The sequence below is a fragment of the Oncorhynchus tshawytscha genome, linkage group LG08 (assembly GCF_018296145.1).
Source record: "Oncorhynchus tshawytscha isolate Ot180627B linkage group LG08, Otsh_v2.0, whole genome shotgun sequence".
Classification (NCBI taxonomy): domain Eukaryota; kingdom Metazoa; phylum Chordata; class Actinopteri; order Salmoniformes; family Salmonidae; genus Oncorhynchus; species Oncorhynchus tshawytscha.
In genome coordinates, this window is record NC_056436.1 from 75,055,587 (window position 1) to 75,070,470 (window position 14,884).

The following is a 14,884-nucleotide window of genomic DNA, read 5'->3' on the forward strand; positions in this document are numbered from 1 at the left end:
CCACAGTTTATAACAGTAATGTACACCACAGTTTATAACAGTAATGTGCTCCACAGTTTATAACAGTAATGTGCTCCACAGTTTATAACAGTAATGTGCACCACAGTTTATAACAGTAATGTGCACCACAGTTTATAACAGTAATGTGCACCACAGTTTATAACAGTAATGTGCACCACAGTTTATAACAGTAATGTGCACCACAGTTTATAACAGTAATGTGCACCACAGTTTATAACATTAATGTGCTCCACAGTTTTTCCTTATACTGCTACTACTAGTTTGATGGTTGTAGCCATCAATTGTCTCATTTATAATCACCCATTTTAGCAAACTTATTTAATTTAAACTTTTCTCTGGTATCGACTACTTACCGTAATGAACGATATCAGCAAAATGCCTGTGATAAGTGATCGTATCGTTGATCGTTTTCAGTTTATCGGCCCAGCTCTAGTACGGGCATCTGATCCTAGAAATATGATACTGGCTCGGGACACTGTGATCTGTGATGTGTAAAAAAAGATGTGGGAGAGCCCTGTGAGTGGTTCCAGTGAGCAGGCTGTGTGACGGCGCCCCCCTGTGTTCTCCAGGTGAAGTGTAATGAGCAGCCCAACAGGGTGGAGATCTATGAGAAGACTGTGGAGGTGCTGGAACCAGAGGTCACCAAGCTCATGAAGTTCATGTACTTCCAGGTGAGAGACCAGTGATTGATGGATGAATGAATCAATCAATCAATCAAATGAATGAACAACGTAATGAATGTATCGTATTTGAATTGGAACTCTGTCAGTCAATCATATCCTTGTCCCTTGAATTAAATAATGAATGAATGAATGAACAAATGAGTCCTATATATATCTGAGAACCTCTCTTCTCTCTGTCGTCTCCTTTTCCCCTGTCCTCCCCTGCAGCGTAAGGCCATCGAGCGTTTCTGCGGGGAGGTGAAGCGTCTCTGCCACGCTGAGCGGAGGAAGGACTTCGTCTCTGAAGCCTACCTCCTCACCCTGGGCAAGTTCATCAACATGTTCGCTGTGCTCGACGAACTCAAGAACATGAAGTGCAGCGTCAAGAATGACCACTCTGCCTATAAAAGGTACGAAGGGAAGACAGACACAATGTGGGGATGCATCTCAATAGCCTGCAGTGGCTTCCTCTCCCTATCACCTTTCCTTCACCTGCACTGATCCTGAAAACACAGGACTTTGATTTCACCTGTCTAATTCCTTCACATCAGCTTAAATAAAGCAAAAGGGACCGAATGAAGGGCTAATTTACCCCACTATTGAGATGTACCCAATTGACTCAGGTTAACAGAATCTGTGAGGTGTGGCTACAGAATTAGATATGTGGTAATATTTGTGTCTGCAGGGCAGCTCAGTTCCTGAGGAAGATGGCTGACCCTCAGTCCATCCAGGAGTCACAGAACCTCTCTATGTTTCTAGCCAATCACAACAGGATTACTCAGGTGTGTGTTTGTGTGTGTGCGTGTTGTGCAGCAGTAGTAATAGTGTGTATTTCTCTCTGTAGTGTCTGCAGCAGCAGTAATAGTGTGTATATTTCTCTCTGTAGTGTCTGCAGCAGCAGTAATAGTGTGTATATTTCTCTGTAGTGTCTGCAGCAGCAGTAATAGTGTGTATTTCTCTCTGTAGTGTCTGCAGCAGCAGTAATAGTGTGTATTTCTCTCTGTAGTGTCTGCAGCAGCAGTAATAGTGTGTATATTTCTCTGTAATGTCTGCAGCAGCAGTAATAGTGTGTATTTCTCTCTGTAGTGTCTGCAGCAGCAGTAATAGTGTGTATTTCTCTCTGTAGTGTCTGCAGCAGCAGTAATAGTGTGTATATTTCTCTGTAGTGTCTGCTGCAGCAGTAATAGTGTGTATATTTCTCTGTAGTGTCTGCAGCAGCAGTAATAGTGTGTATTTCTCTCTGTAGTGTCTGCAGCAGCAGTAATAGTGTGTATATTTCTCTGTAGTGTCTGCAGCAGCAGTAATAGTGTGTATTTCTCTCTGTAGTGTCTGCAGCAGCAGTAATAGTGTGTATATTTCTCTGTAATGTCTGCAGCAGCAGTAATAGTGTGTATTTCTCTCTGTAGTGTCTGCAGCAGCAGTAATAGTGTGTATATTTCTCTGTAGTGTCTGCTGTAGTAGTAATAGTGTGTATATTTCTCTGGAGTGTCTGCTGCAGCAGTAATAGTGTGTATATTTCTCTCTGTATTGTCTGCTGCAGCAGTAATACTGTGTATATTTCTCTGTAGTGTCTGCTGCAGTAGTAATAGTGTGTATATTTCTCTGGAGTGTCTGCTGCAGCAGTAATAGTGTGTATATTTCTCTCTGTATTGTCTGCTGCAGCAGTAATACTGTGTATATTTCTCTGTAGTGTCTGCTGCAGTAGTAATAGTGTGTATATTTCTCTCTGTAGTGTCTGCAGCAGCAGTTGGAGGTGATTCCTGGCTATGAGGAGTTGTTAGCAGACATTGTCAACATCAGTGTTGATTACTATGAGAACAAAATGTACCTGACGCCCAGCGAGAAACACATGCTGCTCAAGGTAAGAGCCTCATCTAACACTCTGTCTTACCTGCCTTTCTCTAGATACCTGTCTCTGTCTGGATCTTAACTACCTGTCTCTGTCTGGATCTTAACTACCTGTCTCTGTCTGGATCTTAACTACCTGCCTTTCTCTAGATACCTGTCTCTGTCTGGATCTTAACTACCTGCCTTTCTCTAGATACCTGTCTCTGTCTGGATCTTAACTACCTGCCTTTCTCTAGATACCTGTCTCTGACTGGACCTTAACTACCTGCCTTTCTCTAGATACCTGTCTCTGTCTGGATCTTAACTACCTGCCTTTCTCTAGATACCTGTCTCTGTCTGGATCTTAACTACCTGCCTTTCTCTAGATACCTGTCTCTGTCTGGATCTTAACTACCTGCCTTTCTCTAGATACCTGTCTCTGTCTGGATCTTAACTACCTGCCTTTCTCTAGATACCTGTCTCTGTCTGGATCTTAACTACCTGCCTTTCTCTAGATACCTGTCTCTGTCTGGATCTTAACTACCTGCCTTTCTCTAGATACCTGTCTCTGTCTGGATCTTAACTACCTGCCTTTCTCTAGATACCTGTCTCTGTCTGGATCTTAACTACCTGCCTTTCTCTAGATACCTGTCTCTGTCTGGATCTTAACTACCTGCCTTTCTCTAGATACCTGTCTCTGTCTGGATCTTAACTACCTGCCTTTCTCTAGATACCTGTCTCTGTCTGGATCTTAACTACCTGCCTTTCTCTAGATACCTGTCTCTGTCTGGATCTTAACTACCTGCCTTTCTCTAGATACCTGTCTCTGTCTGGATCTTAACTACCTGCCTTTCTCTAGATACCTGTCTCTGTCTGGATCTTAACTACCTGCCTTTCTCTAGATACCTGCCTCTGTCTAGATCTTAACTACCTGCCTTTCTCTAGATACCTGTCTCTGTCTGGATCTTAACTACCTGCCTTTCTCTAGATACCTGTCTCTGTCTGGATCTTAACTACCTGCCTTTCTCTAGGTACCTGCCTCTGTCTAGATCTTAACTACCTGTCAGGTGATGGGTTTGTGTAATATCCCACTCTGTGTGTGTGTGTGTCAGGTGATGGGTTTTGGTCTCTATCTGATGGACGGTAACGTCAGTAACATCTACAAACTAGACGCCAAGAAGAGGATCAACCTGGGAAAGATCGACAAGTTCTTCAAGGTTGGTGTGTGTGTGTGTGTGTGTGTGCGTGTGTGTGTGTGTGTGTGTGTGTGTGTGTGTGTGCGTGTGCGCGCTCTCCACACCAAAGCAGCCATCTAACTTTTCCTTGTGTCCATGTCAGTACTTTAACACCAATATGTTATTATTGGATCACACATCCTGACTGAAGCCCTGTCTGTCTCTGTCTGTGTGTCTTGTTTGATGCCTCAGCTGCAGGTGGTGCCTCTGTTTGGAGATATGCAGATAGAACTATCACGTTACATAGAGACCAGCGCCCACTACGAGGAGAACAAGTCCAAGTAAGAACATCAGCCATCTTTAAACTGACAAACTCTGAAAACTCTGACCTCTAACAAGTCTTGAACCTCAGCCTCTACCCCACAGGTGTCAAACTCAACCCCAGCCTCTACCCCACAGGTGTCAAACTCAACCCCAGCCTCTACCCCACAGGTGTCAAACTCAACCCAAGCCTATACCCCACAGGTGTCAATCTCAACCCCAGCCTCTACCCCACAGGTGTCAAACTCAACCCCAGTCCCTACCCCACAGGTCTACCCCACAGGTGTCAACCCCAGTCCCTACCCCACCCCAGCCTCTACCCCACAGGTGTCAAACTCAACCCCAGCTCCTACCCCACAGGTGTCTAACTCAACCCCAGCCTCTACCTCACAGGTGTCAAACTCAACCCCAGCCTCTACCCCACAGGTGTCAAACTCAACCCCAGTCCCTTACTTGGTTCAAACTCAACCCCAGCTTACCCCACAGGTGTCTAACTCCCCAGCCTCTACCTGGTTGTCTAGGTCTTAACCCCAGTCCCTGGTTTGTTAGGAACTCTCCACACCTGGTTGTCTAGGTCTTAATTGGTTTGTTAGGAACTCCCCACACCTGGTTGTCTAGGTCTTAATTGGTTAGTTAGGAACTCCCCACACCTGGTTGTCTAGGTCTTAATTGGTTAGTTAGGAACTCCCCACACCTGGTTGTCTAGGTCTTAATTGGTTTGTTAGGAACTCCCCACACCTGGTTGTCTAGGTCTTAATTGGTTTGTTCGGAACTCCCCACACCTGGTTGTATAGGTCTTAATTGGTTAGTTAGGAACTCCCCACACTTGCTTGTCTAGGTCTTAATTGGTTAGTTAGGAACTCCCCACACCTGGTTGTCTAGGTCTTAATTGGTTTGTTAGGAACTCCCCACACTTGCTTGTCTAGGTCTTAATTGGTTAGTTAGGAACTCCCCACACCTGGTTGCCTAGGTCTTAATTGGTTAGTTAGGAACGCCCTACACCTGGTTGTCTAGGTCTTAATTGGTTAGTTAGGAACTCCCCACACCTGGTTGTCTAGGTCTTAATTGGTTAGTTAGGAACTCCCCAGACCTGGTTGTCTAGGTCTTAATTGGTGTGTTAGGAACTCCCCACACCTGGTTGTCTAGGTCTTAATTGGTTTGTTAGGAACTCCCCACACCTGGTTGTCTAGGTCTTAATTGGTTAGTTATGAACTCCCCACACCTGGTTAGGTCTTAATTGGTTAGTTAGGAATTCTCCACACCTGGTTAGTTCTTAGTTGGTTAGTTAGATACTCTCCACACCTGGTTGTCTAGGTCTTAATTGGATACATATTGAAAGGAAATAGCAAAAATCAGCATATACTCAGCCCTCTCCTATCCCCTGACTCTCCTATAGGTGGATGTGTACCCAGAGCTTCACCTCCACCAGTACAACCTGTGTGAACCCTGACCTCTGACTTCTCTCCTACAGGTGGATGTGTACCCAGAGCTTCACCTCCCCAGTACAACCTGTGTGAACCCTGACCTCTGACCTCTCTCCTACAGGTGGACGTGTACCCAGAGCTCCATCTCTCCCCAGTACAACCTGTGTGAGCAGATGGTTCAGATTCGTGATGACCACATCCGGTTCATCTCTGAGCTGGCTCGCTACAGTAACAGTGAGGTAGTGACCGGGTCAGGCCTGGACAGTCACAAGTCAGACGAGGAGTACAGGGAACTGTTTGACCTGGCACTCAGAGGGTTACAGCTGCTGTCCAAGTGGAGCACACACGTCATGGAAGTGGTGAGTAGGGGAACGGGGTGTGCGTGGTTTATGTTAAGAAGGGGACGTGTGTAGTCCGTGCTTGGTCCCATATATTTTATTTCTTTATTTTAATGAATTAAGTCATTATATTTCTACCAGGTCCTGTGATTTTCACTTTACTCTGACACCATATTCTCTCTCTCAGTACTCGTGGAAGCTGGTCCACCCAACAGACAAGTTCTGTAACAAGGACTGTCCTGGCACAGCGGAGGAGTATGAGAGAGCTACACGTTACAACTACACCTCAGAGGAGAAGTTTGCCCTGGTCGAGGTCATCGCCATGATCAAGGGACTGCAGGTCAGAAACACACACTGTACCTACAGACAGCTAGGTCATGACATCGTTGGCACGCTTACAGAATAGTAACATAGCATCGTTTCACCTATGTGGGTCTACTTTGGTGTTGAGGATGGTATCTGCGTTGTAGGTGTTGATGGGTCGTATGGAGAGCGTATTCAACCAGGCCATAAGGAACACCATCTATGCAGCCCTGCAGGACTTTGCCCAGATGACCCTCAGAGAGCCTCTACGTCAGGCTGTACGCAAGAAGAAGAACGTTCTCATCAGGTACCATACTGGCTGCACTCATTCTTGTTCAACTGTTAACATATTTCAGGCAAGAGAACCTCTTAAGAGGTACTGTAGCATCTTGTTATCTGGTCTTGATGAAAAAGTCCCCTCAAAGGCTCAAGTGTGCGTACGGCACAATTTTCACTGTTTGCTAGATACAGTAGAACCATGGACCTTCCATCGTTAGCTAGGCTGCTTCCTAAATGGCCCCCTATACCTATGGCCCTGGTCAAAAGTAGTGCACTATATAGGGAATAGGGTGCAATTTGGGACATACCGATAGTCATTCTCTATAATGCTAATTCTCTGATAACCTTCTGTCTCTCTCTAGTGTCCTGCAGGCGATCCGTAAGACCATCTGTGACTGGGAGGGGGCTCGGGAGCCTCCCAATGACCCTTGTCTCAGGGGGGAGAAGGACCCCAAGGGAGGGTTCGACATCAAGGTGCCCCGCAGAGCTGTGGGACCCTCGAGCACACAGGTACACCAGGGTAGAGAGGGAAGGGTAACAGAGGTCTAGGGGAATTAGGAAGAGACGGATGTGACTCGGGGATGGAGACTGTAGGGACAGGATCTAGTACAGGGACTTTGTAAGGGAATGGACTATTTAGACTTTTCTCTCTCTCCCTGCCTCGCTAGCTGTACATGGTTCGTACCATGCTGGAGTCGTTGATAGCTGATAAGAGTGGTTCTAAGAAGACTCTACGCAGCAGTCTGGATGGACCCATAGTACTGGCTATAGAAGACTTCCACAAACACTCCTTCTTCTTCACACACCTGCTCAACTTCAGCGGTATGTATACACACACACACACACACACACCAACCATTCAATTGATCACCTCCATCCTCACCTTGTTATTTTTTCTTTCCTTCACCTCCCCTCCTGTCATAATATCATGTTATTTATCTCCTGTTATAATATCATGTTATTTATCTCCTGTTATAATATCATGTTATTTATCTCCTGTTATAATATCATGTTATTTATCTCCTGTTATAATATCATGTTATTTATCTCCTGTTATAATATCATGTTATTTATCTCCTGTTATAATATCATGTCATTTATCTCCTGTTATAATATCATGTTATTTATCTCCTGTTATAATATCATGTTATTTATCTCCTGTTATAATATCATGTCATTTATCTCCTGTTATAATATAATGTCATTTATCTCCTGTTATAATATCATGTTATTCCCCTCCTGTCCTGTATTAGTGTCATGTTATTCCCCCTCCTGTCCTGTATTAGTGTCATGGTATTCTCCTCCTGTCCTGTATTAGTGTCATGTTATTCCCCTCCTGTCCTGTATTAGTGTCATGGTATTCTCCTCCTGTCCTGTATTAGTGTCATGTTATTCCCCTCCTGTCCTGTATTAGTGTCATGGTATTCTCCTCCTGTCCTGTATTAGTGTCATGTTATTCCTGTATTAGTGTCCCCTCCTGTCCTGTATTAGTGTCATGTTATTCCCCTCCTGTCCTGTATTAGTGTCATGTTATTCCCCCTCCTGTCCTGTATTAGTGTCATGTTATTCCCCCTCCTGTCCTGTATTAGTGTCATGTTATTCCCCTCCTGTCCTGTATTAGTGTCATGTTATTCCCCCTCCTGTCCTGTAGAGGTGCTGCAGCACTGCAGTGACCTGTCTAAGCTGTGGTTCAGGGATTTGTAGTTTTGCATGATGTCTACTTTGATGCTAATTAGCACTTTTGAATGTGAGAGTAAATAGAGCTGAGTATATTGATAAAAGTCACCTTGATCAAGAGAGTCACATGGTTATCAAGACGTCACGCCAGGGTAGGCCGACACGAAACACAGACCTTTCTTTAAGTGTTTCTACAATTCCCTATGGGCGAAATTAATGGTGGAAAAACGATTGGAACCATTTCCTTGTTAGACCGCTAGGTTTTATGGGTATTATGACACCTCCACTGTGGAGCACTATAATAATATGTTGTAATTTCCCCTCCTATCCTGTGGTAGCGCTGTAGCACTTCTGTGACCTGCCTCAGCTGTGGTTCAGAGAGTTCTTCTTCTAGTAATAATATAATAATATCATGTTATTCCCTTGCTGTCCTCCAGAGGCGCTGCAGCACTGCTGTGACCTGTCTCAGCTGTGGTTCAGAGAGTTCTTCCTGGAGCTGACCATGGGGCGCAGGATCCAGTTCCCCATCGAGATGTCCATGCCCTGGATCCTCACAGACCACATACTGGAGACCAAGGAGCCATCCATGATGGAGTAAGACACTGTTTAGACCACTGTGTGTGTGTGTGTGTGTGTGTGTGTGTGTGTGTGTGTGTGTGTGTGTGTGTGTGTGTGTGTGTGTGTGTGTGTGTGTGTGTGTGTGTGGTGTGGGAGAGGAACAGACAAGAGTAGAGGGAGATGGAGGGTGAGGGACAGATATTGTCTCTCTGTTGTCATTGTGTCCATGCTGAGTCTGAGTGTGTTTGTGCCTGCTAATGCCATCCTGCCTGTTGTTTCTCCCAGGTATGTGTTGTACCCTCTGGACCTCTACAATGACAGTGGCTACTACGCTCTGACCAAGTTCAAGAAACAATTCCTCTACGATGAGATAGAGGCTGAGGTAAACTAGCACGAAACAAAGATGGCCGCCTCAGAAATCATAAAATGACAAGTAATTTATCACCGATCCCCACAAGAGTAGTGAGTTAGGGATTTTGTTTTTCCGACAGGTGAACCTGTGCTTCGATCAGTTTGTCTACAAGCTGGCTGACCAGATATTTGCCTACTACAAAGCCATGTCTGGAAGGTAAGAGACGGCTGGAGACACCACAGTAAACAGACACAAGACTGAATCATGTTGTTGAGGGGGATAAATCAAGCAGTGAAGGATGTTGTTGTGTGTTTTGCTCCACAGTGTCCTCCTGGACAAGCGTTTCAGGGCAGAGTGTAAAAACTATGGTGTGATCATCCCCTACCCCCCCTCCAACCGTTATGAGACCCTGCTCAAACAGAGACACGTACAGGTAGGTCTGTCGTACACCACCCTGGGTGACCACATGTTCGGGATTATCTGGGACAGTCCCGCTTTTTGTCCCGCGTCCCAGAAATCATATCCCACATTTTATTAACAAATTAAAACACCACAAATGTACAATAAAAGGTTGATTTGTCCTGTATTTCAGTCAGACTGCCTATTGATTTGATGAGAATTGACATTCCAGCCTGTCTCTCTTGCAGTCACGTTGCCCTTTATGACAAGATATTATATGAGAAGGGCGTGGTGGGGGGGTGTTAAACACTTATCCAATCATTGATGAGATCTGATATTCTCTGCACCACATCATGTTTTTCAAATCCTTTCGGGCTAAATTCCAGCTGAACTTGGAGAGGACAATTTACTACTTACACAAAGCATGCGTCTAACGACGAGCTAGACAAGTAAGTCAAGGGCAGTATTAGACTGAAAGATTTACTCTATTTACACTGGTTGCCCTTTTCTTGGGGCAACAGGTCCCAAATCTTGCTGCTGTGATGTCACACTGTGGTATTTCACTCAGTAGATACTGGAGTTGATCAACATCGGGTTTGTGGGTCTGTGTAATCTAAGGGAAATATGTGTCTCTATTATGGTCATACATTTGGCAGGAGGTTAGGAAGTGCAACTCAGTTTCCACCTCATCTTGTGGGCTATGGCGGCCTTTCTCAATAGCAAGGCTATGCTCACTGAGTCTGTACATAGTCAATGTTTTCCTTAATTTTTGGGTCAGTCACAGTGGTCAGGTATTCTGCCAATGTGTACTCTCTGTTTAGGGCCAAAACCATTCTAGTTTGCTCTGTTATTTTGTTAATTTGTTTGTTAATTCTTTCCAATGTGTCAAGTAATTATCTTTTTGTTTTCTAATGATTTGGTTGGGTCTAATAGTGTTGCTGTTCTGAGGCTCTGTGGGGTCTGTTTGTGTTTATGAACAGCCCCAGTACCAGCTTGCTTAGGGGACTCTTCTCCAGGTTCATCGCTCTATAGGTGATGGCTTTGTTAAGGAAGGTTTGGGTACTCTTTCTCTCTCTTTCTCTCTCTCTCTCTCTCTCTCTCTCTCTCTCTCTCTCTCTCTCTCTCTCTCTCTCTCTCTCTCTCTCCTCTCTCTCTCTCTCTCTCTCTTTCTCTTTCTCTCTCTTCCTCTTTCTCTCTCGCGCTCTCTCTCTTGCTCTCTCTCATCCTGTCCTCCCTCTCTCCAGCTCCTAGGTCGCTCCATCGATCTGAACCGTCTGGTCACCCAGAGGATCTCAGCAGCCATGTACAAGTCTCTGGACCAGGCCATCAGTCGCTTTGAGAGTGAAGACCTCACCTCCATTGTGGTGAGAACACCAGGGCAGGGGCATACTGTATACTGTGGTCTCAACCCCACACACCATACAACCAACACTACTTCACACTCCTAGCCCTGCGTCAAATGTACACTCTCAGATAGCATACTGTCAGTCACATTTCACACACCAGGCTCACTCTCATTGGTCCTGTCCTGTCCTCTTGGTCCTATGCTCCACTGGCCACACTATTACCTGCTTTTGTTCTATCTTTTCATTATCATTCTGTCTGTCTGTCTGTCTGTCTGTCTGTCTGTCTGTCTGTCTGTCTGTCTGTCTGTCTGTCTGTCTGTCTGTCTGTCTGTCTGTCTGTCTGTCTGTCTGTCTGTCTGTCTGTCTGTCTGTCCCACCCATCAGGAGTTGGAGTGGTTGATGGACATCAACAGACTGACTCATCGTCTGCTCTCGAAGCACATGACCCTGGACAGCTTCGACGCCATGTTCCGTGAGGCCAACCACAATGTGTCTGCCCCCTACGGCCGCATCACGCTCCATGTCTTCTGGGAACTCAACTTTGACTTCCTCCCCAACTACTGCTACAACGGCTCCACCAACCGGTCAGTGGTAGGGGGAAGGGGGTGTTTTTGGCTAGTCTTGGCTTACGGTTCTTGGGTAGTCTTGGTTCACAAGCTTACGGTTCTTGGGCAGCTGATTGCCAGTCTACCAAAACATCGCTCAGGTAAAGCAGTTGGCTATTTATATTCCATTTAGTCATTACCTAAGTGGACTCCTGCTCATGACCCCTGAACTCTATCTCATTCCCTGTGTCCTCAGCTTCGTTCGGACTGCCATCCCCTTTACCCAGGAGCCTCAGCGAGACAAGCCGGCCAACGTGCAGCCGTACTACCTGTATGGGTCTAAGGTATGTACTGTGTACTGTCTGCTATTTTCATTCAACTATAGAAATGAGATAGATGTGTACCTATTTTTAGAGCACTTTTGAGAGCATGTTTCTGATGTAGTGCTTCCTCTCCCTCCCCCAGCCTCTGAACATTGCCTACTCACACATCTATAGCTCCTACAGGAACTTCGTAGGCCCGCCCCACTTCAAGACCATCTGCCGTCTCCTTGGTTACCAGGGCATCGCCGTGGTGATGGAGGAGCTGCTCAAGATAGTCAAGAGCCTGGTATTATGGGCTATTTGTCTCTCATTGTCTGAATGTACTCCTACATAGCAGCCTCTTTTAAAAAAAGTAGATCCAACTAATCTCTCTTTTTATCCTCTCCCTCTGATACTTCCGCTCCCTCTGATACTTCCGCTCCCTCTGATACTTCCTCTCCCTCTCCCTCTGATACCTCCTCTCCCTCTGATACTTCCTCTCCCTCTGATACTTCCTCTCCTCTGACACTTCCTCCCCCACTTCTCTTCCCTACTTAGTTGCAGGGCACTATCCTGCAGTATGTGAAGACTCTGATCGAGGTGATGCCTAAGATCTGTCGCCTGCCACGCCACGAGTACGGATCCCCAGGTCGGTTCATTGTAGAGGAGAGGTAGTTCAGTGAACCCACAGCAAATGTCTAGGCTTTAGCTCAGAGGGCTAACACAGGCATGACTTGTACAGACAACCCAGGTTTGAAACCCGGTCAGTCCCAGACAATAACACTTCCTTTTGTTGTCCCATCATATTATAGTCCTCTGACAGATCAGATGAGATATGCTTGATTAGCATGTTTCTCTATGAGCAGGGATTATAGGCTAGGTAGATTAGTGGTGTTCTGTACCGTAACAGACTGTACTTCTTGTATGCCTGATCTCTGTCAGCACTTCCTGATCCTCCTAGAGCTATAGCTCCTGGTTCAGCTGCTGCACAAGACAGACATACAGACAGAGAGTTTAGTGACGGAACAGACATCGTCATAATCACCATGACATAGTTGATAATCCTACCATACCTGGATGGTCAGAGATCTCATCATCAGACTGCTGTGTGTTTATCGTTCAAGGACAGTCCCTTTCTTAGTATTTAACTCCATGGGATCGGATCCGGATCTGTTATTTTAACATTGAACTATTTTAACTTTGTAGATGTAACTTTTAACTGTGTTCTGGCCATAATAGCCATGTCCTCTTAAATCTCCTCCGGACACAGCCAGAAAAGGACTGGCCACCCCTCAGAGCCTGGTTCCTCTCTAGGTTTCTTCCTAGGTTCCTGCCTTTCTAGGGAGTTTTTCATAGCCACCGTGCTTCTACATCTACATTGCTTGCTTTCTGGGGTTTTAGGCTGGGTTTCTGTAACAGTGCTGATGTAAAAAGGGCTTTCTAAAATACATTGATTGATTGTCCTTCCCTGCCAGGTATCCTGGAGTTCTTCCACCACCAGCTGAAGGACATTATAGAGTACGCAGAGCTGAAGACAGATGTCTTCCAGAGTCTCAGAGAGGTGGGGAACGCCATCCTCTTCTGTCTGCTCATCGAACAAGCTCTGGTGAGTCCCTCTTCTTCTCCTTATTCACCTTATTATATCCCTTCCTCTCCTCTGTCCTGTCCTCCCCTCCTTCCCCCATCCTCTGTCCTGTCCTCCCCTCCTTCCCCCATCCTCTCCTGCTTCACCTGTATCTCTTCTTTCTCTTTCTCCTTTCCTCTTCCCTTCTCTTTCCTCTCCCCTCTCTCTCCTCTCCCCCCTATCTTACTCTCATCACCTCTCCTCTCTCTCCTCTCCCCTATCTTACTCTCATCACCTCTCTCCTCTCCTCTCTCTCTCCTCTCCCCTATCTTACTCTCATCACCTCTCTCCTCTCTCTCTCCTCTCCCCCTATCTTACTCTCATCACCTCTCTCCTCTCCTCTCTCTCTCCTCTCCCCCTATCTTACTCTCATCACCTCTCCTCTCTCTCTCCTCTCCCCTATCTTACTCTCATCACCTCTCTCCTCTCCTCTCTCTCTCCTCTCCCCCTATCTTACTCTCATCACCTCTCTCCTCTCTCTCTCCTCTCCCCTATCTTACTCTCATCACCTCTCTCCCCTCTCTCTCCTCTCCCCCTATCTTACTCTCATCACCTCTCCTCTCTCTCTCTCTCCCCATCTTACTCTCATCACCTCTCTCCTCTCCTCTCTCTCTCCTCTCCCCCTATCTTACTCTCATCACCTCTCTCCTCTCTCTCTCCTCTCCCCCTATCTTACTCTCATCACCTCTCTCCTATCCCCTATCCTACTCTCCTCACCTCTCTCCTCTCCCCTCTAACTCTCCTCTCCCCCTATCCTACTCTCATCACCTCTCCCTCTCTCTCTCCTCTCCCCCTATCCTACTCTCATCACCTCTCCTCTCTCTCTCCTCTCCCCTATCTTACTCTCATCACCTCTCTCCTCTCTCTCTCCTCTCCCCTATCTTACTCTCATCACCTCTCTCCCTCTCTCTCCTCTCCCCTATCTTACTCTCATCACCTCTCCTCTCTCTCTCCTCTCCCCCTATCTTACTCTCATCACCTCTCTCCTCTCCTCTCTCTCTCCTCTCCCCTATCTTACTCTCATCACCTCTCTCCTCTCTCTCTCCTCTCCCCTATCTTACTCTCATCACCTCTCTCCTATCCCCTATCCTACTCTCCTCACCTCTCTCCTCTCCCCTCTAACTCTCCTCTCCCCTATCCTACTCTCATCACCTCTCCCCTCTCTCTCTCCTCTCCCCCTATCCTACTCTCATCACCTCTCCCTCTCTCTCTCCTCTCCCCTATCCTACTCTCATCACCTCTCCCTCTCTCTCTCTCTCCCCTATCCTACTCTCATCACCCTCTCCCCTCTCTCTCCTCTCCCCTATTCTACTCTCCATCTCCTCTCTCCTCTCCCCTATTCTACTCTCATCACCTCTCCCCTCTAACTCTCCTCTCCCCTATTCTACTCTCATCACCTCTCCCTCTAACTCTCCTCTCCCCTATCCTACTCTCATCACCTCTCCCTCTCTCTCTCCTCTCCCCCTATCCTACTCTCATCACCTCTCCCCTCTCTCTCCTCTCCCCCTATCCTACTCTCATCACCTCTCCCCTCTCTCTCTCCTCTCCCCTATCCTACTCTCATCACCTCTCCCCTCTAACTCTCCTCTCCCCTATTCTACTCTCCATCTCCTCTCTCTCTCCCCCTATTCTACTCTCATCACCTCTCCCCTCTCTCTCTCCTCCCCCTATTCTACTCTCATCACCTCTCCCCTCTAACTCTCCTCTCCCCTATTCTACTCTCCATCTCCT

General features: G+C 46.5%; 1 protein-coding gene across 1 annotated transcript in view; it reads left to right on the top strand.

Annotated features, from left to right (window-relative positions):
• Nucleotides 1–14,884, top strand: part of cyfip2 (cytoplasmic FMR1 interacting protein 2) — a 65,354-nt gene that overhangs the window by 37,301 nt on the left and 13,169 nt on the right. Inside the window, exons 5-25 of the mRNA XM_042325963.1 lie at nt 591–692; nt 912–1,093; nt 1,369–1,465; nt 2,416–2,544; nt 3,623–3,727; nt 3,938–4,026; nt 5,552–5,789; nt 5,956–6,108; nt 6,239–6,378; nt 6,713–6,860; nt 7,019–7,172; nt 8,465–8,621; nt 8,871–8,967; nt 9,077–9,153; nt 9,262–9,370; nt 10,581–10,700; nt 11,067–11,266; nt 11,484–11,571; nt 11,693–11,836; nt 12,088–12,178; nt 13,005–13,135. Coding sequence (XP_042181897.1) covers nt 591–692; nt 912–1,093; nt 1,369–1,465; nt 2,416–2,544; nt 3,623–3,727; nt 3,938–4,026; nt 5,552–5,789; nt 5,956–6,108; nt 6,239–6,378; nt 6,713–6,860; nt 7,019–7,172; nt 8,465–8,621; nt 8,871–8,967; nt 9,077–9,153; nt 9,262–9,370; nt 10,581–10,700; nt 11,067–11,266; nt 11,484–11,571; nt 11,693–11,836; nt 12,088–12,178; nt 13,005–13,135 — 2,751 coding nt within the window. The remainder of the gene's footprint in view (nt 1–590; nt 693–911; nt 1,094–1,368; nt 1,466–2,415; nt 2,545–3,622; nt 3,728–3,937; nt 4,027–5,551; nt 5,790–5,955; nt 6,109–6,238; nt 6,379–6,712; nt 6,861–7,018; nt 7,173–8,464; nt 8,622–8,870; nt 8,968–9,076; nt 9,154–9,261; nt 9,371–10,580; nt 10,701–11,066; nt 11,267–11,483; nt 11,572–11,692; nt 11,837–12,087; nt 12,179–13,004; nt 13,136–14,884) is intronic.